The sequence below is a fragment of the Rhincodon typus genome, chromosome 6, assembly GCF_021869965.1.
Source record: "Rhincodon typus isolate 14 chromosome 6, sRhiTyp1.1, whole genome shotgun sequence".
NCBI lineage: Eukaryota > Metazoa > Chordata > Chondrichthyes > Orectolobiformes > Rhincodontidae > Rhincodon > Rhincodon typus.
The window spans coordinates 94061974-94088342 of NC_063337.1; the positions used below are offsets into that span (position 1 = coordinate 94061974).

Sequence of the window (26369 nt, forward strand, 5' to 3'; positions counted from 1 at the left end):
AACCCCTCAGCCTGTATGTTTGCCTGTAATAAATGTAATAAATATTGACTGTACTTGTAATGTGTAACATATAGCATTGGAAAGAACATGCATGTTTTGGCATCTCATGTAATGGCAACTTTGAATGGGGTCATGTTCAACATCAATTTTTTTAGCTAAAGTATAATTTTGGAAGTAAAAGTCAGCAAGAAAGAGGTGAAGAGTTTGCCAGCTCATGAACAAATAAACCCAAATCAGAATGAACGCACTGACTATAATTGTACTTTTATCAGTAAAATCTGAAGCACATCTGCTCACATAACTAACCACAGAGTTACGTCACTTCTGGTTCAGTAGAATGGTTGCCAGATGGCTCACTCACATGATGCTAGAGTTGCAACAGGCACAAGGTCTGAACTGCTTTCACAGGATATCATTTACATTCCTTGAATACTTTACGACAAACATTGAGAGCGGAGCTTAATTCTTTACCTTGTCCAAGTCGTTTGTTCTATTGGGTAAATGACTACTCAGCGGAGAATGATGTGGTTTACAAGAACTCAAAAGCATTTGGTCCTAGCTGCCTTTCTTTACATTGCCGTATATTCAAAAGGTAAGAGAGGCATCAAATTGCTCTGTGGGATGGAACTACAAATTATTGAATACATTAGTAAGGAATTTTTTTCGAGAACGGTTTATGTTACAGCTGTCATTGATAATTCAATTATCCATATTTTTATTAGTCAGGGAGTTGGTATCCTGTTAACACTGATAGGGGATTATTTGCAAATAAATGTGCTTCACAATTTAAATTTATCAAGAATATATTTTATAACTGTATTCATTCCTTGATAGATTGTACTCAATATCCTTTTAATTTTATTATAGTTTTTAATGACTGTTTTATAGCAGAAAGTGATTCAACAGACTAATTCTAATTAAGGAAAGGAGTACTGAAAAACTCTTTATCAATTAAACAGAAAGCAGGTCTTCCGAAGCTTACAGTCTTACAACAGAACCCGAAACAATGTGATTCAGCCCATCAGGCCTGTGCTGGCTCTTTGGACAAGCTATCCAGTTAGTCAAGGTCCATGTCGTCTTTCCCCATAGCTCCACAAACCTTTCCTTTCCAAGCCTGTGCTCAACTCCCTTTTGAACTTTGCTGTTGAATCTACTTCAACAAACCTTTCAGACAATGCATTCTACATCGGGGGAAAATGGCCACGTAAAAGATTCTCCCAATTTCTTCTTCCCAGTTTTTCGAGTAAACTAAACTAAGTTAAATCTACATTCCCTGGTTAATGACCACCTGCTAGTGGAAACAGTTTCTTCTTTATTTATTCTATCAATGCCCTTTGTAATTTTGAGCATTAAGTCTTTCCTTGGCATTCTCTGCTACAAGGAGGACAATTCATGCTTCTACAGTCTCTCCACATAACTGAAGTTCCTCATCCATACAGCCGTCCCAGTGAATCTCCTCTGCACACTCCTCAAAGCATTTATTGTGAGTCAAATCATTCACTGGAATCATTCAAGTCAGACTAGATTGCGGGGGAAGATAGACTCAGCTCATTCAAACAGCTTGATGGTTCTCACTCAAAGATTAAAGGGACAACTGGAAGCAAAAGTTTCACAAAGTGGACATTTGGAATAGAGGCCATTATAACATAATTCAATGATGGTGTGGATTGGTATTTAATATGAAGAGCATAAAATTATACAGGGAAAGCAAGGGTGAATGAGATCAGAATTGACCACTCCAGTACAAGAGCTGGCTTTGTTAATAGATTATAAACTAGCGAGATTGAAACCATGACACAAATATCTTTTCTATTTCAGGAGAGAGTTTATTAATTGCTACCCTACACACTGTGTCACACCTGTTCCCTACTTTTAGATATTTTCTCATCAACCTGATCATAGATGTTATTACACACATCTTGAGTAGGTAGGACTTAAACCCAGGTTTCCTGGCTCAAGGGCAGGGACACTACCACTGCATCATACGAGCCACTCTCTTTATTTTTGATTTGTTTTACTTTAACTTTTTTTCTGTTTTCTTATCCAAAAGTGCTATTACACACATCTGATTTTTCTTTCCCATCACTAAATCACCCCTGTTTTTTTTTCATCTATTAACAACTCCCTGCTTAATTAACAACCATCACTTGTTTCTCTTAACCTTAAATAAAAATCATAATATTATGATTAAATATTCAGTCTCATGCTTGACTGACCTCCTTTTGAAACAAGGAGGCATAGAAAGAACATAGAAAATATACAACGTTTAATTCGACAATTCTACACCAGCTGAGAAACAGCTATCGAGCCTTATTCCACCTCCCAGCTCTTAGTTGGTGACCCTGTAAATTATGGCATTTTAAGTGCCTGTCCAAGTACTGTTTTTAAATGTAGTGATGGTTTCTGCCTCTATCACCCTTTTAGGAATGAGTTCCAATCGCTTTAAATCTATGCGACTTGGAGTTTTCAGGACAGTTTTTGCAGCTACATGTTCTAATGACAACCAGAGACCTGATGATTATAGATCTGGTAATATGAAACAAGACAAGATTAATTAATGATCTCATGATTAAAGTGTCTTAGGTAACAGTGATCATAACATGACAGAATATCACATTCAGTCTCAAGACACAAAGCATGAGGCTAACTACCTCTAGTGTTCTAAAATCAAATAATTACGATTATGAGCATATGGAGACAGAGCTGGCCAAAATAAACTGGGAAATTAGATTTATGGTAGGGTAGTGGAGATGCAATGGCATACCTTTTCAGGAGATATTTCATAGTGCTCGACAAAGATGCATTCCAGTGAGAAGGAGAGACTCTAGGTAAAGAATGCACTATCCATGGTTAACTAAGAAAATTAAAGATAGTATCAAAGTGAAAGTAAAAGCAGACAATATTATAGCATAGTAACAGGTCAGAAGATTGTATAAGAGATTAAGAAAGCAGAAGAGAATTATTAAAAGAATAATAAGAAGCAGAAAAGTAGAGTACTTGAGAAGGTAGCTAGAACTATAAAAACAGAAAGTAAGAGTTTCTACAGTTATTTTAAAAAAAGAGTAAATAAGTGACAGCTGTGTCTGTACAGACAAAGTCTTGGGAATTGATAATATAAAATGAATTGAACAAATATTTTGCATCTGTCTTCAATGTAGAGGACAAATATCATTCTAGAAAGAGTTGTGAATCATCAGTTGAAAGAGGAATTTAAAACAATTGCAAATCACCAGGGAACAGCTACTGAGAGAATCATTAGAATTAAAACCTGTCAAATCTCCAGTTGCTAACAGAAATCAGCATTGAGTGTTAAAAGATGTGGCTGCTGAACTCATGGTTTTGCTAGGTTAAATTTCCAAAGCTTCCTACATTCTGGAAAGCTCCCATCACATTGGAAAATTGTGAATATGTCTCCACTATTCAAGAAAGTAGGGAGACAGGAACCTATCGGCCAGAGGCCTTAATAGCTGTCACAGGAAATATGATGGAATATATTTTAAGGCATTTATAGCACCTAGAAAATCTCAATGCAATCAGACAGTATCAGTATGGTTTTATGAAAGGGGAATGATTCATGTTTGGAGAAGTAACAATCAATGTGGACAAAGAGACTTGTGGATGTGGTGCAGTTTGATTTCCAAAAGGCATTAAACAAGGTGCCATATCAAAAGTTACTACACAAGATAGGAGCTAAAAGTGTAGAGGCATTGATAAGGATAGATATTTGGTTAGCTAAAATGAAACAGTGCAGATAAAAACAGGTCATTGTCAGGTTAACAAGATGCGCTGACTGGAGTGTTGCAATCCATATCAATGACTTAGATGAAGGGACTAAATGTGTGGTTGCTAAAATTGCAGACAACACAAAGATAAGTAGGAAAGTAAACTGTAAAGAGACATATGGAGTCTGCAGAGGGAATTCAATAGCTTAAATCATGATGTACAAAGTAGAAAAAGTGAACCTATCTACCTTGGCAGCACAAATTGAAAAGCAGCATCTCTTTTTAACAGAGAGAGATCGCAGAACTTTGCAGTACAGAGGGATCTGGGCTTTCTGATATTTGAATCACAAAATGTTACACTACAGTTACAGCAAATGAATGTTGTCATATACTGCAAGGAGAATGAAATATAAAAGGAGGGTGTTTTGCTATAGTTTTCTGGACAAATGGTGAGATCACATCTACAGTACTGTGTATAATTTTGGTCCCTTAGTTAAGAAAAGATATAATTGATTTAAGGAGAGTTAACAGAATGTTCGTTCAGCTGATTCCTGGGATGAGGGGACCATCTTATGAAAAAAAGACTGGACAATTTAGCTCTGTATCATTTGAACTTAAGAAGAATGATCTTCTCGAAACATATAAGATTGTGGGGGAGTTGACAGGGTGGATGCTGAGAGAACTTTTCCCCTATGGGAGAGACCGGAACTGGTCACACAGTTAAAAATAAGGGACTCCTATTTAAGGTAGAGACGAAAGGTCAAATCTTATCGGGGCCTGAATGAGGTGGGCTACAGCAAGGTTTGTGTCCACCGAGGCCTATCTCAATGAGGAGAGCATCTCACTGCATCGTTTATATGCCTGCCAAGCATTAAAGTGAGTTTCTTACCAGGCATCAGTGAGTTGCCTATAATGGGGGTTGTCAGCAACTTGATTAATGGCAAGCCCCACCTCATTAATATTCATCTTCCTATTTTACCAAATGTGCCAAACAAACTAGATGCTGAGAATTGTTGACATGGATGGTGGAGCCAGTTACTTGACAACTTTAGCTTGTCACTCGCTCCAGAAGAGCTCCATGTTGGATACTGGGTGCCATCAGAGCATGACACCCTCTGTGGGCACTGGCCACACTTCAATGCTGCACTCTGGGTCTGCACTGGGAGCAATCCTTGTTAAGCTGCTGCAAGGGCACATTACACTGTTGAGTGGTGTTGGAGCTCAGGGTGGGTGACAGCGAGTGAAGGAAGATGAAGCGGGCAGTAATGAGGGTGGTAGACCATGATCCATGGTAGGTACAGTAGTAGAGACAGACTGAGTCTGAGGTATTCCTCTACACAGCTTTGACTGCATTGATCCAGCCTTGGACCAGGTTGGCATGGTCTGGTGTCATGGTATAGCCTCCTGTATTGGTCCTCTGGGTAGGCTGTTATCAGACTTTTGAACCTCTCATATATTGAAGTTGACCCTTCTCTGCATCTTTTCTGTAGCTGTAACATTATGTTCTGCATTCTGATCTACTTATGTATGGTATGATTTGACTGGATAGCATGCAAAATAATACTTTTCACTGTATCTCAGTACATGTGACTGTAATAAATCAAATCAAATGAGAGGGCATCCTGCCTCTACACTATCTGATCCACTAGGACCCTTTTGCAAAATGGGGCACAAAATTACCTTTGACTGCCATGTCTGGGCAAGGTATTAGGAACCATGCTAAGCAGCTCCAGACTGATGGTACATAGCTGCACAACAAACTTTTAAAGATGATGCTGGCACCTTGGAATGCCAGTCCACTCTGGGATATACTGGCAGTGGTGTGTTGTTCTGGGAATGCCATGTGGTAAAATAAGGCTGGAATCAGAGGATAGGGATTACATGGGGTGGGGTAAGTAGTTAACAAGGCGGGTTTGGTTGAATATGGTGAGAGATGTCACTGGACATCTCGGAGCAGGAAACTCTCCAAAGAACCCAATACAATTGACACCTAGCCAAAAAATGTAAGATTCAGCCTGAAGAGAATTTTTGTCTATTAAGAGGTACATGGGTCCATGAAACACCCTTCTGCAGAAAGCAATGGAGGCAGAAACATTGAATACTTTTAAGGCAGAGGTAGATAGGTTCTTGATTAACAAAGGAGACAAAGATATCAGGAGTAAGCAGGAAACTGGAGTAGAGGCACAATCAGATCAGTTCTGAGGAAGGGTCACCGGACCCGAAACGTTAACTCTGTTTTTTCCTTATGCTGGCAGACCTGCTGAGCTTTTCCAGCAACTTCTGTTTGTCTTCCTGATTTACAGCATCCGCAGTTCTTTTGGTTTTCATCAGATCAGCCTACTTCTGCTCCGAATTCATTTATTCATATGTTTGTACGTTATTGAACTCATTGCTGAGGGAAACGTCCTTCATATCCTCTTTATTTAGGCTGTTCATAATTTTAAAGATTCAATTAAATCTCCATTCAGTCTCCTCTGATCCAAGAAAACTAACATAACCCATTCAATCTTCCCTCTGAATTAAAATTCTCCAGTTCCAAAAGTCCTTGTGTTTCTCCTTGTCCCTCTATTTCTCCTCTGTACTCTTTCCATTAAGACTAAATTCTTCCATTAATGTAGTGAAAGCAGCAGTTCACCCGCCATCACCAAATTAATATTTAATGCAGTTTTTACCTTGTTAATCCTCCACAACTGTAATATCTCCCACTTATTGAATACTATTTGTCACTCTTCAGTCCACCTTAAGATCGCAGAATAACAGAAATGTTACGCACAAAACGAGCCATTCAGCACATTGTGTATGTACTGGCTCTTTAAATGAGCATTATGAGCTAGTGCCATTCTCCTGCCTATTCCCCACACCCTGGCACATTGCTTCTATTCAAGTAATCATCTAATGACCCTTTGAATGCCTCAGGTAACTCTGCCTTCATTATATTTTGAGACAACACTTTCCAGACCCGAACTATTCGCTGTGCATTTTTGCTCACTTCGCATTTGCTAGTTTTGCAAATCGCCTCAAGTCTGTGCCCTCTCATTCTCAATCCTTTATGCATGGGAACAGGTCGCTATCACCCATCTGGACCTCTCAGAAATTTCAAACAGACAGTAGATATCCCCTTAGCCCATTTCTTTGCAAGAAGAACTGCCTCAATCTCTGTACCTGAGCAGTCAATCCATACCTTCCTCCAGCCTTCCGGACTTTCAACCACACTGTCAATTTTTACAGCATCTGCAAATGTCTTAATCATCATCCCTACATTTGATGTTCTCTATAATTTGTTTATTTTGATTGGCTATTTAACACTTTCTTGTAAGCAGTGCCTCACAACGTCAAATGTTATCTTATTGAGGCTGATGTGAATGTTGGAGAGTTACTATTGTAATGGTTATGATAGCAATCCTTTCCAAAAGAACTCACTGAAGCAAAGTACTTGTTTGTGAGAAGTGTTATTGACAGAATAATTCCAGTAAAGAATGAATTTCCAATCCTTTTATCTTCTGATAATTGCAGATTGTGAATCTTTCCTCTTAAAACCGTACTCCGTTAAAATGCTGATTAATCCATTTAATGTAAAGCAGTGCCACAGAGTTGAAAGATAGTAAGAACTGCCGATGCTGGAGTCAGAAATAACACAGTGTGGAGCTGGATTAACACAGCAGGCCAGGCAGCATCGGAGGAGCGGGAAAGCTGACGTTTCAGGTCGGGACCCTTCTTCAGAAATGGGGCTTCAGAAGGGTCCCGACCCGAAACATCAGCTTTCCTGCTCCTCTAATGCTGCCTGGCCTGCTGTGTTCCTGTAGCTCCACACTGTGTTATCGCAGAGTTGAAAGTTCACTTAACGTCAAATAGAATTTTGTTCTCAATTCAGGAAAATATTTTAGGGTTTCACGTATTTTATTATTAATATTGGTCTTGGTTTTTGACATTACACCAATATTCATATTTAACCTGACAGGCTGCTTTATCACTGTCCTGCAGAAAAAAAAACCACAGCAGTGTGGGAAATGATAGTATACTGGACTAATAATCTTGAGGCCCAGGCTAACACTTTGGAGTAGAGGGTTCAAATCCCACTTAAATTTGATAAATGAAATCTGATGAAATGAAAATCTAGTTTCAATAATGGTAACTATGAAACTACCATTAAACCCGTCTGATTTATGAATATTCTGAAGAAGGAAAATGGCTACAGGCCTACAGCAAGGTGGTTGACTTTTAACCATTCTCTGAAATGAATCAGTAACTCACACAGCCAAGAACAATTGGAGGAGATGCTGGCCTTCTCTGTGATGCACCGGGGAAAAAATTTTTTTTTGTAAAATATCAATTAATTTGCACACTGCATTCTTCCATAAATAATAATGTCACAATGACCAAAACCTCTGTGTTTTGTTTGGAAGATGTTGGTTAAGTGATAAATACTGATTGAGTTATCAAGGCAAGTTCTCCTGCTCTGCTTCATAAGAGTGGTTGAGGGTTCCTTTACATCCACCCAACAGGGCACATAGGGTTTAAGATCTCATCTGAAAGTCAGTAATTCCTCTCCACTGCACAAGTGTCAACCTGGTATTAGTCTCCGGAATGGGACAGCCATCAGTCTTAGCAGAAATAGGTCTAATCACAAAACCACAGCTAAAAATTGAAGCCATCATTATGTGGGTAATGATTCTATGAGCTAGATCATAGTTAGGAAAGCACCTGCAATGCTAGCATTCATTTTGAGATGGCTGGAAAACAAGAGGGTCTGCAGAGGGTCTATAAAGCTCTGGTCAGAATGCATTTCAAATGATGTGAGCAATTTTGAGTCCTGTATCCAAGAATGGATGTGCTAGCCTTGGAGGGGATCCAAAGGAGGTTTACAAGAATTAACCCTAACATATGAGGAGCAGTTGAGGACTCTAGATCTGTATTTGTTGGAGTTTTCAAGGATGAAGGGGGGATTTCAATGAAATTACAGAATACTGAGAGGCCTGGATAGAGTGGATGTGGAGAGACTAGGGCCAGAGGGCATAGCCTCAGAGTAAAGGGATGACCCTTTAGAACTGAAATGAGGGGGAATTTCTTCAGCCAGAGGATGGTGAATCTGTAGAACTCATTGGTGCAGCAGGTTGTGGAGGCCATGTCATTGAGCATGTTTAAGACATAGATAGATAGGTTCTTGATTGGTAAGGGGATCAAAGGTTATGAGGAGAAGCCAGGAGAATGGGGTTGAGAAACACATTGACCATGATCAAATGGCAGAGCAGACTTATTGGACTGGAGGGTCTAATTCTGCTTCTATACTTTACGGTCTTATATTTGATCAATCAGTTGAATAACAGGTTAATCAGTTTATTTGTGACCTTAACTGAGAGACGAATACGGGCCAAATTACATTGTTACCTTTGAAGATTTGTGCACATAAATGCCTGTGTCTGTGTTCCCACTGTTGGCAAATGAGTGTTTGAGGTTGTTAATGTATATGTTTTATATCATAGCAGGCATCATCCTTCGCTATCTATAACATGTTGGCCATGCAGCAAAGCATACATTATAAGTTATTCAACAAAACAATAGGCATTCAAAGGCATTTATTGGCCTTCATAGAAATGAAGCAGACAATAACAACAATTTTCACCGACCATTCACATGTACAATATTATTGTCCATAATAATTACATATATACACCTTAAAATCATGATTTAAAGTGTTGAGCAAAAGAACCAGAAACTTCTTTTTCTGCACAAAGGGGTTGTATGTGGAATGCATTCCCTGACTGGAGAAGATATACATCCAATTGTTACCATTCAGAAGGAAATTTGATAAATACTTGAAGGAGAAAAATGCAGGTGCTCTTTGGCTATCTCTTTCAAAGGACTAGTGCAAAACCAATGGGTCAACTGTCTTTCTGTTCTGATGAATCCATAAGAATTATCATCTTCTCTTCAAATGGTGCTCTGGGATGTTTTACCATAGATACAAACATGTCTGGAACTCACTGCCTGTAAAAATAGAAGATAATTTCATAATGTTTAAGAAGGGCACAGTTAAAGACACTTAGATTTGTACATAAGAAAGGTTTAGAGGGATATAGGCCAGGAGAAAGCAGGTGGGACAAGTTTAGTCTGGGATTATGTTTGGCGTAGACTGGTTGGACTAAAGGGTCTGTTTCCATACTGTAGGGCTGTAAGAGTATGAGTCTGTCGGTATTTCGATGGGCACTTGCAATGCTAAGATATTCAGGGCTACAGGCCAAGTGCTGGAAAATGGGATGAGAATAATTAGGTGGTTGGTTTTTGACCGGTGCAGACATGATGGGCCAAAGGGCCTTTTTCTGCGCTGTAGACCTCTATGATTCTAATACATGCATACATACTGAGGGTATAGACCGAAACCACCCTGTAGGTAATCCAATTTGTCCCACAGTTTGATAGCACTTTATATATCACAGCACTATCACAGTTCAAACTGCCCAAATAGCACATGATATTCTGGAAGAGGCTAAAACCAGAGAGAAAAATAAAACCAAAAGCATAGTATGGCCAATGCACAAAAGGGAGCCCACAATGTCAATACGGTGCTTTGTAACAGCAACTCCCTTAGTCTCACAATGCAGTCTTTTTCCTGCAGCCTGGAATCTTTTTCCCTTCAGATAATTACCTAATTCACTTTAGATCAAATCTGCTTTCAGCACCTCACCGGGCACTGCATTCTATGTCCTAACAACTTATTGCGTATAAAAAAAATTATTGCTTGGCCAAAGGGAATCTTTATTCTTACCCCCTTAAGGAACTGAAATTAATCTAACCCCTAATTCCCTAAAGAGGCTGCAGAGGTGCATTCTGTCTCAGGTGAGTAAAGGTTCAGTTATTTCAAAGAAGACCTTCAGTGAATCAGCATCCATGCACAGGATGGCATCCTGGTCCAGGACCACCAAGCAACTCCCGACATCTAACCCGGTCCCAGCTTCAGACAGTTTTAAATTTTAACACCTGGTCCTCTTAATCTTTTTAACTGGAACACAATTCCCTTCTAAAGATTGATCAGAACAAACCTAGAGTCCACAACAAAAGCTGGGATCGCTAGTCTGAAGGTTGGGATATTGAACACTGCAATGCTTCCTCAGGACCACACTGCATCACCAATCTGTTTGCCATAGCTTCAGGAAGAAGCAGTTGAGCTCATAGTGCTCTGCCTCAGAGTCAGTCTTGCTGCCAAACAAATATCTCACAAATTGAGTTTTAAAGGAAAAGGAGGACACTGGGTATAGGATTGTGTCAGGCTTGGTTCCATTGCGTATGGCGAGGGGCAGATGAATTCAACACTTCATAGCTTTTTTTTTAAGTTTCTTTCATTGAATGTGAATGTCACTGGCAAGGCCAACATTACCTATTGCTCTTGAGAAGTAAGTGTAAGTGATCTGCATTCTTGAACCACTGCAGTACACCTGGAGTAGGTGTGCCTAAAGTGCCATACAATAGGAAGTTTCAGGGTTTTGTCCCATGATAATGAAGGAGCAGTGACATCGTTCCAAGTTTGGATGGTTCATGATTGGAGGAGGACGTGCAGGTGGTGGTATCCCATGCATCAGTTGCATGTATCCTTCTAGGTGTAGAGTTGCACATTTGTCTGAGGAGCCCTGGTGAGTAGCTGCAGTGTATCTTGCAGCTGGCACATGTGAAGGGTGTGAATGTTGAAGGTGGTACATGGGATATTAATCGAGCAGGCTGCTTTATCCTGGCTGGTGTTTTTGGAGTTGCATTCACTCAGGCAAGTGGGGAGTATTCAATCACACTTCTGACTTGTGCCCTGGATAAGTCCCTGAATGAGATGTGTCAATAGCAATGGATAGGATAAACTATACTGTGTATATTTCTTCTTGGATAATGGGAATTGCTGGTTAAGGCAACATGCATTGCTTATCTGTAAATGTCTTGCATAAGTGGTGATTGTTCATTTCTTGAACTGTTCCAGTATTTGTGATGGTGCTGCCATACTGGTGTTGGTTAGGATATTCCAGGTTAAAATGTGCTATATCTTTGTTTTAAAATCCCTTCTTGACCTTACTGTATAAATGCGGAATTAGTTGTTGAAAGGATGCTGATCAGGGAACTGAAAATGTCATGACTAATTTCAATGTCTCATTTGAAGATTGAGAAACAAACTTCCTGCAAGAATGCGATCCCCTACACCCAGTTCCTCCGCCTCTGCCTTGTCTGCACCCAAGATAGGGCATTCCACTCCCGAACATCCCAGATGTCCTCCTATTTCAAGGACTGCAACATCCTCCCTCTGGTGATCGAAAATGCTCTCAACCACATCTCTTGTGTTTCCCACACCTCTGCCTTTATATCCCCTCCCCCTGACAAAAATAAAGACAGAATCCCCTTGTCCTCACATATCAGCCCAGCAACCACCTCCGCATCCAATGTATCATTCTCTGTCACTTCCCCCACCTACAATTCAACCCCACAACCAAAGATATATTTCCCTCCCCACCCAATCTGCCTTTCACAGGGACCGCTCTCTCCATGACTCCCTCGTCTGCTCCACACTTCCCACTAACCCCACCACCCCTGACACCTTTCCCTTCAACCGCAGGAAGTGCTACACCTGCCCCTACACCTCTCCCCTCACCTCCATCCAAGGCACAAAACAAACCTTCCACATTAGACAGGGGTTCACCTGCACAAGCGTCAACTTGGTCTACTGTATCTGCTGCTCCCGATGTGGCCTCCTCTACATCGGTGAGACCAAGCAGAGGCTCAGAGACCGTTTTGTAGAGCATCTGCTCTCCGTTCGCAACAAACAACAACACCTCCTGGTCACAAACCATTTCAACTCCCCCTCCCACCTTCTGGGTGACATGTCCATCCTGGGCCTCCTCCAGTGTCACAATGATGCCACCCGCAAACTGGAGGAGCAGCACCTCATATTCCACCTCGGGAGCCTACAACCCAATGGTCTAAACGTGGATCTTACCAGTTTCAAAATCTCCCCACCCCTGGCTTCATCCCATGTCCAACCCTCCCTCTCTTCCCCACCTCCTTGACCTGACACAACCTGTCCATCTTCTCTCCCACCTATCCGCTCCTCCCACCTCACTGACTAATCCCCACCACCCCCTACCTGCACTCACCTATTGCCATCCCACCTACCTTCCCCAACTCCACCCCTCCTCTCTCTATTTATTTCTGAGCTCCCTTCCCCCTCTCCCATTTCTGAAGAAGAGTCCCGACCCGAAACATCAGCTTTCCTGCTCCTCTGATGCTGCCTGGCCTGCTGTGTTCATCCAGCTCCACACTGTGTTATCTCTGACTCCAGCATCTGCAGTTCTCACTATCTCGATAGTGCATACAGTTTTTGTGTAGTATATTTAGCATCAGAGTAATATCTAATACTGATTAGATAAACTATGTTAGTGTCTAATAATTGCCTATTAAAGATATTGCCCCAAAGGTGCCCTCTGGTTCTCAATAAAGGAAGAAAGCCTTGAATTTCTACAGCACCTTTTTCACAACCTTATCACTTCCTACAGTTCTCTCAAACAATTAATTAATTTTTGATTATTGCGAAGTAAGAAACAGGCAGTCAATTTGTGCCCAGTAAGCTCCCACAAACAGGGGCATTGTAATGATCAGATAATCCATTTCAGTGATGGGGAATGAGGAATAAATGTTGGTCACGACACTGAGGGAATCTCCCTGTTGCTTCTTGGAATAATGCTCTTGGAGGAGATCTCATGGCGCAGTGGGTATGGTCCATACTACTGGGCCAGGCACTCCAGATTCAAGTCTCGCCTCAGGACTTGATGGCCAAACAGGTTGATCACTAATCTGAAAATCCTTCCAATAATTCCATGGCAGATTGTAAGCGTGTGAGAGCATCTTGGTTTCCAGAACCATGTGGTAGCTGAGGTGGAACAGCCTCCCCATGTTAAAAGTCTGAACATGTAGGTTTTTGCCATAAGCAAGTGTCATTGTTGTTTTAAAGAGCTACCACATGCACACACACACACACCCATAGAGAGAGAGAGAGAGACAGAAAGACACACACACACAAACACATACCACACGCATACGCACACATGTACATTCGCACGATCACACACACACACGATACCTTAGGATCTTCTGTGTACATGTGACTGAACAGATGGAGCCTTATTTAATCTTTCACCTGAAGATGAATATAGAATTAAGTCTTTGCAGTTGTATCAGTCTTCCTTTGTTAAGGACTAGATCTTTTAGTTCATGTCCAGTGTCGTTGAAGAAGACTTTCATTTGTCCTTTCGGAAGGAGCACTGCACTGTCAGAGGCTCATTATTGAGGGCATGTTAAGAGCAGACCCATACAAGGGACAACTGTCAGTTTTCACATAAGCCATTGAACTGACGTCACATCTGCCCTCTGAGCTGGACATAAAGCTTCCCTTGTGTATTATTCAAAAAGGAGAAGGGGAAGTCTCTTAGCGTCCAGTCCACATATTAGACAGATTAACCAGCCACGGTTTTGGTCGGATAATAATTGTGACCACTTCTCCAAGGTTCAACTAAGTGTTTTGGATCATCCTAAATTTGTGAAAGGAATTAGCATTCTGTTACCAATAAATCCAATCATTTGATTTATGATAATTGCTTACATTACCCTCATTAGAGTCATACAGTCATAGGGGTCTACAGCGCAGAAAAAGGCTCTTTGACGCACTGAGTCTGTGCCAGTCAAAAACAAGCTCCTAGTTATTCTAACCCTCATTTTCCAGAACATGGCCCATGGCCTGTATGCCTTGGCATCACAAGTGCACATCTGAATATTTCTTGAACGTTATGAGGATTTCTGCCTCTACCACCCTTACCAGCAGTGAGTTCCAAATTCCCACCACCCTCTGGGTGAAATATTTTTCTCTCACACCTCTTCTAAACCACCTGTCATTACCTTAAATCACCAGTCATTGATTCCTCTGTGAAGGGCAAGAGTTCCTTCCTGTCTACCCTGTCTATGCCCATCATAATTTTATACATCTCAATCATGCCCCCCACTCAGTCTCCTCACCTCTAAGGAAAACTACCCCAATCTGTTCAAACTGTCTTCATAACTGAAGTTCTCCAGCCCAGAAAACATCCTGGTAAATCTCCTCTGCACCCTCTCCAGTGCAATCACACCCCTCCTGTAATGTGTAATTCAGATTGCACACGATACTCTAGCTGTGCCCTAACCAACATTTTGTGTGATTATAATAACTAACACCTCAGTCAGGCATTTGTTGGGATTTTTCATGCAAAAGTACATCTTGTTTCTTTTCAACCACATGGTGGGTTTTAGTGAAAGTGCTGTGGGAGTTTAGTTCCTCTTCTGCGTTGTGTTTTGTCTTGAAGTCTGATTGGGATTTCCAATTTGCTCAAATTGCAATTGGCTGCTAAATTATTGGGTGATAATCTTTCCTTATTTTTGGGATCTGGGTGAAGTTGCAAAGGTTGCATTGGCCTGGTGCCCAAACCCCAAATTCACTGAACAGTCTGTGAAATCTCAATGAGGTTCAACCACGATCTTCTGGAGGCATATGCAGGCAACACTCAGACAGGTAACAGTTTCTTTCCCTGAAAGGTATGAATGAAACTATGAACCACTTGGGTTTTTTTCATCAAGACAACAGTTTCTGTGGTCACCACCAGCCCACACTGAGCAATGTTATCAATCTTAGGTTGACAACATGTCTCAGTCGACTGGGCAGATGAGTTTCTTGTATAAAAGTCCCTTTCTGGGAAAGGGCAGGGCATCAGTCTAACTGAAACAAAGTTGCTGGAAAAGCTCAGCAGGTCTGGCAGCATCTATGGACTTCCTCAGTTCTGAGGAAGGGTCACCGGACCTGAAACGTTAACTCTGTTTTTTCCTTCACAGACGCTGCCAGACCTGCTGAGCTTTTCCAGCAACTTCTGTTTTTGTTCCTGATTTACAGCATCCACAGTTCTTTTGATTTTTATCAGACTAACTGATATTGTTCCTCTATATAACATGGACACAATTGGCCAAATGACGTCCTTTTGTGCTGTAATGATTCCACACTGGGATAATGTGCTAAAATTTACACCCATGACCACAAATATTACTGTGCCAAAAAATTTCATTCTGGATAACAACAGGTATCTGAGATTGCACCCAGTAATTTGCCTGTGAAATAGGACTTGTATTTATATATCACCTTTCACATAGGACATCCCAAAGACTATTACAATGAACAACATACTTCTTTTTGAAGTTATTCACTGTTGTGCTTTAGGAAATACTGCAGCTAATTTATACATTGCAAAGTCCCACTAACAGCAATGACCAGTTTTATCACAAGTTGTTTGGGGGATTAATAATGGCTGGCACATTAGGAGAAATTCCTCTTGTTCTTTTTGGAAATAGTGGCTGTGGAATCTTTCTTTTCTCCCAAAAGAGCAGACAGAACCTTGGTTTAATTCCTTGTCTATTTATTTTTCTCCTTACATATGGGTTTGTATGTACACTAGATAGCATGTTGATCAAATATCAGAGAAGAGTCAGAAATGAAAAGTAATAAATTAAAGCTTTTAAATTATGTCCATGTAGATTAAAACATTATCCAACTGAGGCTTGTAATACAGCTATTTGACAAATTAAGTTCCTTTTTATTGTCTTTTTTTTGGTAAAAAGGAAAGGAACTTAAGGGATTTCCCATTTGTAAAATGGAGAAATTTGTGTCAAGCTTTATATTGCTTTATTATCCCCACCTGTTTCTCCATTAATAAGCTTCAACTCATCTACAATTAAAGGACAAGTATCTCTGAAGCAAATTGACGAATGAGTTAGGAATTGACCAAGGAGATTGTGAGTCTATTTAGTGAGATATCACCCTACTCAATTTTGGGAGATCAGTGAATGCATTTTCAGAGTTCCTGTGGTTTCAGAACCAAGGCAACATAATCATTACACAGATGTCAAGCTTAATACTGTTGTCTCTAAATCTGAAGGCTATGCACTTATCTCTCACTCCAGAGCTATGATTGAATAATCCAGCCTAATACTAAAGACGGTGCTGCACAATTCGAGGTACTGAGATGAGTTTTATGCTTATCTGGCTAAGTTGAGTTTAATGAATGCTTCTCTCCCTGAGACCTCGTGAGCTCTCTTGCTGTTGTCTCACCAAAATCGCCTTATTAGCTACCTACCCCGCCCCATGCCGCTCCTCTCGTCTAATGCTAGCCCCATCCTACAATATATCAATTCCCAGAACAAGTTGTCACTCATGGGATATTTGCTGAAAGATTGGCACCCTCAGTGCCTGCGTCGTAGTAAAAAGGCCACAGTGCACCCGAAGCATTCTGAAGCTGGCCTGCAGTTTTTCCAAAGATGTCGGAGAAGGGAAAAATGCCTCTGCAATTCCCCTAAAGTGACCCAGAGGAGGCACCAGACCCTAGCAGCGTGGCCCGAGGTCACCACTTGGGTCATTGACATATCCACTATCCAGAGGGACGGCCAGCAGTGCTTAAAGAAGGTCAATAGCCTTCACCTCTCCATCAGCGTAAGTGTCCCCATCTTCTCTCTGCTGCTTCACATCAATCAATCTCTGCTTTTGCACCCACCTCTCTGCTAGGGTCACACTGTATCATTCTTACTAGTGCTTGCAACTCTTCCCTCACTTGCTCTCAACACTGCCTACACACTCACTCGGAACGCCTCACCACCTTTCAACCGTTTGCACAGCGTCAACAGCTATGGGAGTGCAGAGACATTTACGTCCCACCAACTGAGTGAGTGCAATTCTTTATTCCACTGCAACCCTCACAGTGACTCCACTGTCACTGTCATTTGGCGCACAACACATTTAACCACTGGCCGTCACATCTCCTCTCCCTCCTGTCCTCCAGCTACAAGTGGGGGATGTCAGTGCTCGCTGTGCAGAAACAGCCTGCTCTACCAGGATCCAGCATTTTGACCTCTGAGGAAGAGAGCTCCGAGGCCTCAGAGGAAGCTTTGGCAAGCCTGCATCTCCTGGACCGCCAAGATCAGCTCAGATACTGACTTCTCAGTGGGAATGTCAGATTTAGAAAGTGTGGGAGCACAAGGCTGGTGAGCAACAGATGGCCAAGGAAGAGCCTCCCCAGGTTGCTGGCACCTGGAGGACTGCCTGAAATCACTCACACACACACACACACACACACACACACACACACTTAGGCAGGAGGGCGCCCTGTCATGTTGGTAGCCAGAGACTTTATCCACATGCACAAAGAGGAATCAGAGCAGCAGGCAGGAGTGTTAGAGGTAATGGCTGTCATTGGCCAGAGGCTGAAGGAGAGCAGCTAGGTGATGGGAGGACCTAGCTGCCTCAAAGCATTCAATTGTCTGTGTGCCCCCATGGACAGATTGGCAGCTGTCATAGAGTCCTGCACCCTCAGGGTCTGATGGAGAGGCGCATAGACCTGAACTTCACTGCCCCAGCCATTAGTCCTCAGGACCGAAGGCCTGGCGACAGGGGAATGGGGGCATTTGACACCACTTCAGTTGCCCATTCCTCACAAGGAGAGTGGGCAATGCCAGGAGGCACTTAGACAGAGAGGGAACCTTATACAGAGCCCCCACAGAGGTTTCCTATCCAGATACTCGAGGAGTGGCCGGGACCTCCACCTCCAACCTTCCTGCATCCGTCTGAGCCTTAGTAGTTCAAGTAGAGGAGGGTCCACTTGCCTCTGGCAAAAAGAACCTTGACGGATCTGGGCTGGCCAGACACATAGAACCCCACCACTCCCCCTGCCCCCAGATCACCCAAACACATCTCTAACGTCATAAAATAATTGCAACAGTGACATACCTCCAAGATCATAAAAATTGCAACTGTGACTACACATAAAAAGTACTTCATAGGTTATAAAGCACACTGAGGCATCCTGAGATCGGGTAAGATGCCATAAAAGTGAAAATCATTTTTGAACATTCTGCTTTCAACCGGTCCTGAAGTCTCTCCCTGGCCTCTTGTTCAATGCTTCAATCATAATTATGTTTGTGGCAATTTTTGCATCCAATGGACAGTTCACATGAACCCTGAAGCCTGCCTCACACTCATGCCAGGAACATCATGTTTCGGCACATCATGGGGACTACACTCTTCGCCATGTAGTCTCCTGAGACAGATGGTTAACATTACCCCTCACTACAACAGGGGAGCACTGAGCCTCTGACAGTAGAGTACTCCCTCTGTACAGCATCTGTGACAGTGCCAGAGTCCCTCATTACTGCTCTCCAACAGCGCAGTGCTCGCTCCTCCAAGATTTGGAGCACACCCCCACTACTGATTGTCCAACAGTACCGAGCCCCCTCAATACAATCTCCTCCTACACTTTGGGATTTAAAGAAAGCTCCACAGAATACAACAGTTGGCAATGCTTCGCAAATAGAGTATTTGACATTTTGAAGTGCTTCATTATAGCAGAAAACTAGCAGGGAGTCTGCCAGGTGGCAGATTCAGATTGCCAGTCTCTATATTCGTACCAATGGTGAACGTTGACACTGTCTGAATTAAATAGCTCTCGCAGCGGGATTCTGGGTTAGTTTTATTTTAGAGCTGCTGATTATTGTGCACACCCTGTAGTTAGATTAAGTGAAAATCATGATTACCTCGTGAAGTATGAGCAAAAGATTGAGCGTTTTGCCACATCTGATTGAACCTTTTAAATGCAGCTGCAAAAAATGAGCATATTGCAGCATTAGATCATTACCTATAAAGATTTATATCTCTAATTTTAACAACATTTCTTTTTACTTGTCCGGGTTCTGTGTAGCTATGTACTTGGAGATGTTGGCTCAGAGCTCTTCATCTGATTACAAACCCAAAGAAATTCAATTATGTGGACAGCCTGGGAAAACTGGAGTTGTTCTCATTACAGCAGAGAAGACTAAGGGGAGATTTACTCGGGATGTTCACAATGATGAAGAATTTCAATAGGATAAATGGACAGGAATTGTTCTTGTTGGCAGAAAGGTTGTTAACTAGGGAGACATAAATTTAAAATAATTGGCAAAAGGAGCAGAGGCAGGGATGAGAAGAATCATTTTTCTGCAGGCGGTTGGTGGGATCTGGATTGGACTGCCTGAAGGTTGGTGGAAGCTGATTTATTGGTAACTTTTAAATAGGAATTGGATAAACATTTAAAGAGGATTTTTTTATTTTGCAGGGCTGTAGGAAAACAGCAGGGGGAGTGGGGTTAGTTTCCCCAGCTCATACACAAAACCTGCCCAGGCTCAATTGACCAAATGACTCCCTTCAGTACTGCATTATTTCAAGATTCTATGTGGTGTCCTGATGGCCCATTAAGCTTGCCACCCAGGTCAGGTTGTTGTAAGTATTGTTAACTGCAATCCACAGTACATCCCAGTATACAATCATCACCTGGTTTAGCTTCATAGAATCATACAGCAGTGAGGGCCACTCAGCCCATTTATTCAGCTCTTCGGAAGAACTATCCAATAAATCCCACACACCCATTCTTTCCCCATATCTTTGCAGATATGTCTTTTCCCAAGTATATTTAAAGGTTATTGTAGAATCTGTCCTCACTGCCTTTTCATGGAATGTATTGCAACACTAACAGTAGCACATTACTATAATTAACAACAAATATTAATTAGTGGTGCTTTCTATGACATAACAGGAGCAGCTGCCTAAAATGTGTTAGCCTCTGAGTGCAGCCTGATAAAAGTGAGGTCTGTTTGGTGGATGGTTATACACAGATAACACACAAGATATCTGACCACATAACACCAGATAGCATATGAGGGACTTGCCATGAATCATAAATCTAATGTATCTGGTCAACTTTATGATCAGTTCAAATGTGGTCTCCCACTTGACCATGTGGTGTTCTATTTATAAGATGATGTTGGAAACATTTTTACAATTTAAGGGCTTGTTTTAGATAAAAGTTTTTTTATTCATCTAATGGAGTGAATATTGAACCCACTGTCCCAACTAATGGTTCTGAGGAAGGGTCACCGGACCCGAAACGTTAACTGTTTTCTCCTTCACAGATGCTGCCAGACCTGCTGAGCTTTTTCAGCAACTTTGTTTTTGTCCCAACTAATGAGTTGGATTTACATTAAACAGAATCTAGTTTACAGAAATCAAAACAAAAAGTACTGAGAATACTCAGCAGGTCTGGCAGCATCTGTGGACAGCAAAATAGAGTTAACATCTCAGGTTGATCATTGACTTTTCAACAGAACTAATTACCTCCCAGGATTTTTCAAACTCTCTGAGTCAGAAAAGAAAATGCTGTACTTGCATTTCTATAGTGGCTTTGAAGACCTCAGGATGTCTCACAGCCAGTTTAAAACCAGTGAGGCTTTCTCTGATGTGCAGTCACTGTTGTGATGTAGGAAATGCAGGGGGGCCAGCCAATTCGTGCACAGCAAGCTCTCACGCGCAGTTGAAGTTGTTGACCAAGATTACCTCTCTAAGTGATTGCTAGATGAGCATTGGCCAAAACACAGGGAAGAATGTCCCAGCTCTCCTTTTGCCTAGAAGCCTTTTATATTTACCTGAGGCAGCAAAAAAGACTTCAGTTTACCATCTCGTCCAAAAGACAGTGTGACACTCACTCAATAATGCATCTGCTTCAGTGAGGTTCGAACCAACAATCTTCTGACTCTGAGATGAGAATGCTGCTGTCTCAATCATAGCTTACAGCTTTTCATGAGTTCTTAACGCATGTTAGAGCTTTAAGAGCTCTGCTGATTTAAGAATTTGATGTGCTTGTGACACAATGACCAGAATGTAAGCCACATGGACCAACATGGGTGTGGTATAGCAGAAGCAATGCGAGCAGTGGTTGCATATGTAGACTACAATTTGCAGTTGCAGATGACTAAGGTGTTAATAAGTCTGTTTGAGCTTATCAAATAAGCCGAATCCATGCTACTCAATCTGTGTTACTACCTGAAAACACAAAATGAAGCAACATAGTGTGCAGCACTGGTAATTTTTAATTCCACAGGAAAAGACTCCTACAAACTTGAAGCAGCGCAGAAGTTACATCTACACGAGGACACCCCCCAGAAAAGAATTGTAACATTAACTGTGACTTTTTAATTTGTAATGGAAAATAGAAACTCAAGCAGCAGCTGAAAACAGCATTTGGCAGAGTTTTTTCTTTAAAAAAAGCGATCACAAGATATCCGAGACAACAAGGTGCAGGGCTGGATGAACACAGCAGGCCAAGCAGCATCATAGGAGCAGAAAGGCTGACGTTTCGGGCCTAGACCCTTCATCAGAAAAGGGGGAGGGGAAGGGGGTTCTGAAATAAATAGGGAGAGAGTGGAGGCGGATAGAAGATGGATAGAGGAGAGGATAGGTGGAGAGGAAACAAACAGGTCGAAGAGGCGGGGATGGAGCCAGTAAAGGTGAGTGTAGGTGGGGAGTTAGGGAGGGGATAGGTCAGTCCAGGGAGGACGGACAGGTCAAGGGGGCGGGATGAGGTTAGTAGGTAGGAGATAGGGGTGCGGTTTGAGGTGGGAGGAGGGGATAGGTGGGAGGAAGACAGGTTAGGGAGGCGGGGACGAGCTGGACTGGTTTTGGGATGCGTTAGGGGGAGGGGAGATTTTGAAGCTTGTGAAATCCACATTGATACCATTGGGCTGCAGGGTTCCCAAGTGGAATATGAGTTGCTGTTCCTGCGACCTTCGGGTGGCATCGTTGTGGCACTGCAGGAGGCCCAGGATGGACATGTCATCTGAGGAATGGGAGGGGGAGTTGAAATGTTCGCGACTGGGAGGTGCAGTTGTTTACTGCGAACCGAGCGTAGGTGTTCTGCAAAGCGGTCCCCAAGCCTCCGCTTGGTTTCTCCGATGTAGAGGAAGCCACACCGGGTACAGCGGATGCAGTATACCACATTGGCAGATGTGCAGGTGAACATCTGCTTGATGTGGAAAGTCTTCTTGGGGCCTGGCATGGGGGTGAGGGAGGAGGTATGGGGGCAGGTGTAGCACTTCCTGCGGTTGCAGGGAAAAGTGCCGGGTGTGGTGGGGCTGGAGGGGAGTGTGGAGCGGACAAGGGAGTCACGGAGAGAGTGGTCCCTCCGGAAAGCAGATAAGGGTGGGGAGGGAAAGATGTCTTTGGTGGTGGGGTCGGATTGCAGATGGCGGAAGTGTCGGAGGATGATGCGTTGGATCCAGAGGTTGGTGGGGTGGTACGTGAGGACGAGGTTTTGGTTCTTATTGCGTGGACGGAGTGTGATGGATCAGTTGCGGGAGATGTGGGAGACACGGTTGAGGGCGTTCTCGACCACTGAGGGGGGGAAGTTACGGTCCTTGAAAAACGAGGACAACTGAGATGTACGGGAGTGGAATGCCTCATCCTGGGAGCGGATGCGGCGGAGGAGAAGGAATTGGGAATAGGGGATGGCATTTTTGCAGGAAGGTGGGTGGGAGGAGGTGTATTCTAGGTAGCTGTGGGAGTTGGTGGGCTTGAAATGAATATGAATATTGAAATGAATATTGCCCGAGATGGAGACAGAGAGGTCCAGGAAGGGGAGTGAGGTATTAGAGATGGTCCAGGTAAACTTAAGGTTGGGGTGGAAGGTGTTCGTGAAGTGGATGAACTGTTCGAGCTCCTCATGGGAGCACGAGGCGGTGCCGATACAGTCATCAATGTAATGGAGGAAGAGGTGAGGTTTAGGGCCAGTGTAGGTACGGAAGAGGGATTGTTCCACGTAACCTACAAAGAGGCAGGCGTAGCTTGGGCCCATGCAGGTACCCATGGCCACCCCCTTTGTCTGTAGGAAGTGGGAGGAATTGAAAGAGAATTTGTTGAGGGTGAGGACGAGTTCGGCTAAGCAGATGAGGGTGTCAGTGGAGGGGGACTGGTCGGGCCTGCGGGACAGGAAGAAGCGGAGGGCCTTTAGGCCATCTGTATGGGGAATGCAGGTGTAGAGGGACTGGACGTCCATGGTAAAGATGAGGTGTTGGGGACCGGGGAATTGGAAGTTCTGGAGGAGGTGGAGGGCGTGGGTGGTGTCACAGACATAGGTAGGGAGTTCCTGGACCAAGGGGGAGAAAATGGAGTCCAGATAGTTGGAGATCAGTTCGGTGGGGCAGGAGCAGGCGGAGACAATGGGTCGACCAGGGCATTCAGGTTTGTGGATTTTGGGACGGAGATAGAAGCGGGCGGTGCGGGGTTGGGGAACGATGAGGTTGGAGGCCGTGGGTGGGAGGTACACAATCTTCAAAATCTCCCCTCCCCCTAACGCATCCCAAAACCAGTCCAGCTCGTCCCCGCCTCCCTAAACTGTTCTTCCTCCCACCTATCCCCTCCTCCCACCTCAAGCCGCACCCCCATCTCCTACCTACTAACCTCATCCCGCCCCCTTGACCTGTCTGTCCTCCCTGGACTGACCTATCCCCTCCCTAACTCCCCACCTACACTCACCTTTACTGGCTCCATCCCTGCCTCTTCGACCTGTTTGTTTCCTCTCCACCTATCCTCTCCTCTATCCCTCTTCTATCCGCCTCCCACTCTCTCCCTATTTATTTCAGAACCCCCTTCCACTTCCCCTTTTCTGATGAAGGGTCTGGGCCCGAAACGTCAGCCTCTCTGCTCCTATGATGCTGCTTGGCCTGCTGTGTTCATCCAGCCCTGCACCTTGTTGTCTCAGATTCTCCAGCATCTGCAGTTCCTACTATCTCTGATCACAAGACATCGATAGCATTTGCAAAAGGCAGGGAGCATCAAAAAGGTGACCAACAGATTACGCAGCATTATTCGGAAGGCCACAGTCACTTTATCTGAGTTAAAGAATGGAGCCATGCTTTTTAGGTATAGCTATTGCAGAACCAGATAAGAAAGCAGTGAAAACACAGACAGCAATTGAAAATGAGGGACTGCATCAATATCTCAGAGGCCAGAGAAATCCTCCTAACCTGTGGGAAATTCTGGAAAATCAGCATTGTGTAAAAGTGCATTTTAGCATTCACTGTCTGGAGCTGAAGTCCAATAGGCAATAGCTACAAGAATCAATTGATCAGTTTGCCTTTAGGCAATGCAACATGGGCAATAATTGTGACTTTTCAATGAGTGAGCTGTCTGAGCATAAAGTGGAGCTGATTGCAGCTTCAACTCCCATCGAAAGGTTCCAAAAAGGCTGCTTGGAGGAAAAATGATATTGCTTTAAAATTATGTTAGCATATTGCTTAAAGATGATAGAAAATATGAAGGCATTACAGCCAGATGACAACTGCAAACATCCAGAGCAAATGTTCGTATTGACAGTAGCCAGGACATAGACAGCAACCAAGCTATGTGGGAAGTGGGGTCTAATTACACCAATCGCAACACTGTCTGTGTTCCACTGTCAGACAGTGCAAGACACTGTGTGTAGAAATCTAGTTCCAGAAATATAATCAGAGGCTACAAGAGGATGCAGCCAAACAGGTGAAGCATGCTGACAGCAACAACACAAAATACTGAAGCAAGCCGGCATAAATGTGTAAATGAAGTTAGCAGAAAGACTAACCAGCGTTAAGGTTCAGAGTGAAAACACCTTCAGTCAGAGACAAATAGGCTTTCCACATTGTGAATGTAGCACATTGTGTGAACAAAGTCAAACAGTCAGAAGCTTTCGCTACTATTAAAATCACATGCTGAGAAAATTGGCAAGCAATGTACCAACTCGTATAAACATTCAAAATAGGAGCAGGAGTACCCCATTCAGCCCTCGGGTCTGCTCCATCATTCAGTGGATCATGGCTGAACTGTTGTGTTCCCACTGTCCTTAATATCCGCCTTTATCTTAAAAATATTCAATAACCAGTTTCCAATGCCTTCTGAGGCAAAGAGTTCCAAGGTCACACAGTCCTCTGAGAGAAAGCATTTTTTTTTCACATCTCTGTACTGAAATAGTGACTTCCCCTCACCATAAGGGGAAACATCCTTTCCAAGTCCATCTTGTTAAGGCCATTCAGGATGCTGTACACTTCAATAAAGGCACCCCTCACTCTTCTGAACTCAAATGGAAATAAAAGACAACACAGTGTGGAGCTGGAGGAAGACAGCAGGCCTGGCAGCATCAGAGGAGCAGGAAAGTTGATGTTTTGGGTTGGGACCTTCTTCACTTATGGCCTGGCCTGCTGTGTTCCTCCAGCTCCACACTATTATCCTTGTTTACCACAGCTGGATCAGGAATAACGCTCCTGGCATTATTCGACATCACATGCGAGCTATTCAGTTAACTCAGCTAGCTGCCCCTTTTTAAGATGCATCAGGTAGGAACTATGTGATCTCTGAATTTACTAAACCATGCCCTAAGGGATATACTTAATTAATTTATCAACACATTTTGGATCACTGCAAGTGATCAGTGAATGTTGCAAACTAGTACATATTATAATTAGTAATTTCATATTTTTAGGCATCAGTTTCTCTTTACAAGGGTCTTCTATTAACTGCCTTTAAAGTTGATTGTAAAAATATTTTCACAATTGGAGACATATCGCATTGACTAATACTAGGCCAGGCATGTCTAACAAGCAGCTTGCTGACCTGATTGAGGCCTATCCAAGGGTCCTACCAGCCTTCAAATGGTGTTGCAAATGTTGGTAAATACATATTCAGACCAATTTTCATCCGCCTTTCCTGCTGATAGGTGAGTAATGAAT

General features: G+C 42.9%; 1 protein-coding gene across 1 annotated transcript in view; it reads left to right on the forward strand.

Annotated features, from left to right (window-relative positions):
- The first annotated feature begins 401 nt into the window (after positions 1 to 401).
- si:ch211-214p13.8 (B- and T-lymphocyte attenuator) overlaps positions 402 to 26369 on the forward strand; it is a 51815-nt gene continuing 25847 nt past the window's right edge. The window contains exon 1 of the mRNA XM_048598308.1: positions 402 to 592. Within this exon, the coding sequence (XP_048454265.1) occupies positions 502 to 592 (91 nt within the window). The 5' untranslated portion in view covers positions 402 to 501. The remainder of the gene's footprint in view (positions 593 to 26369) is intronic.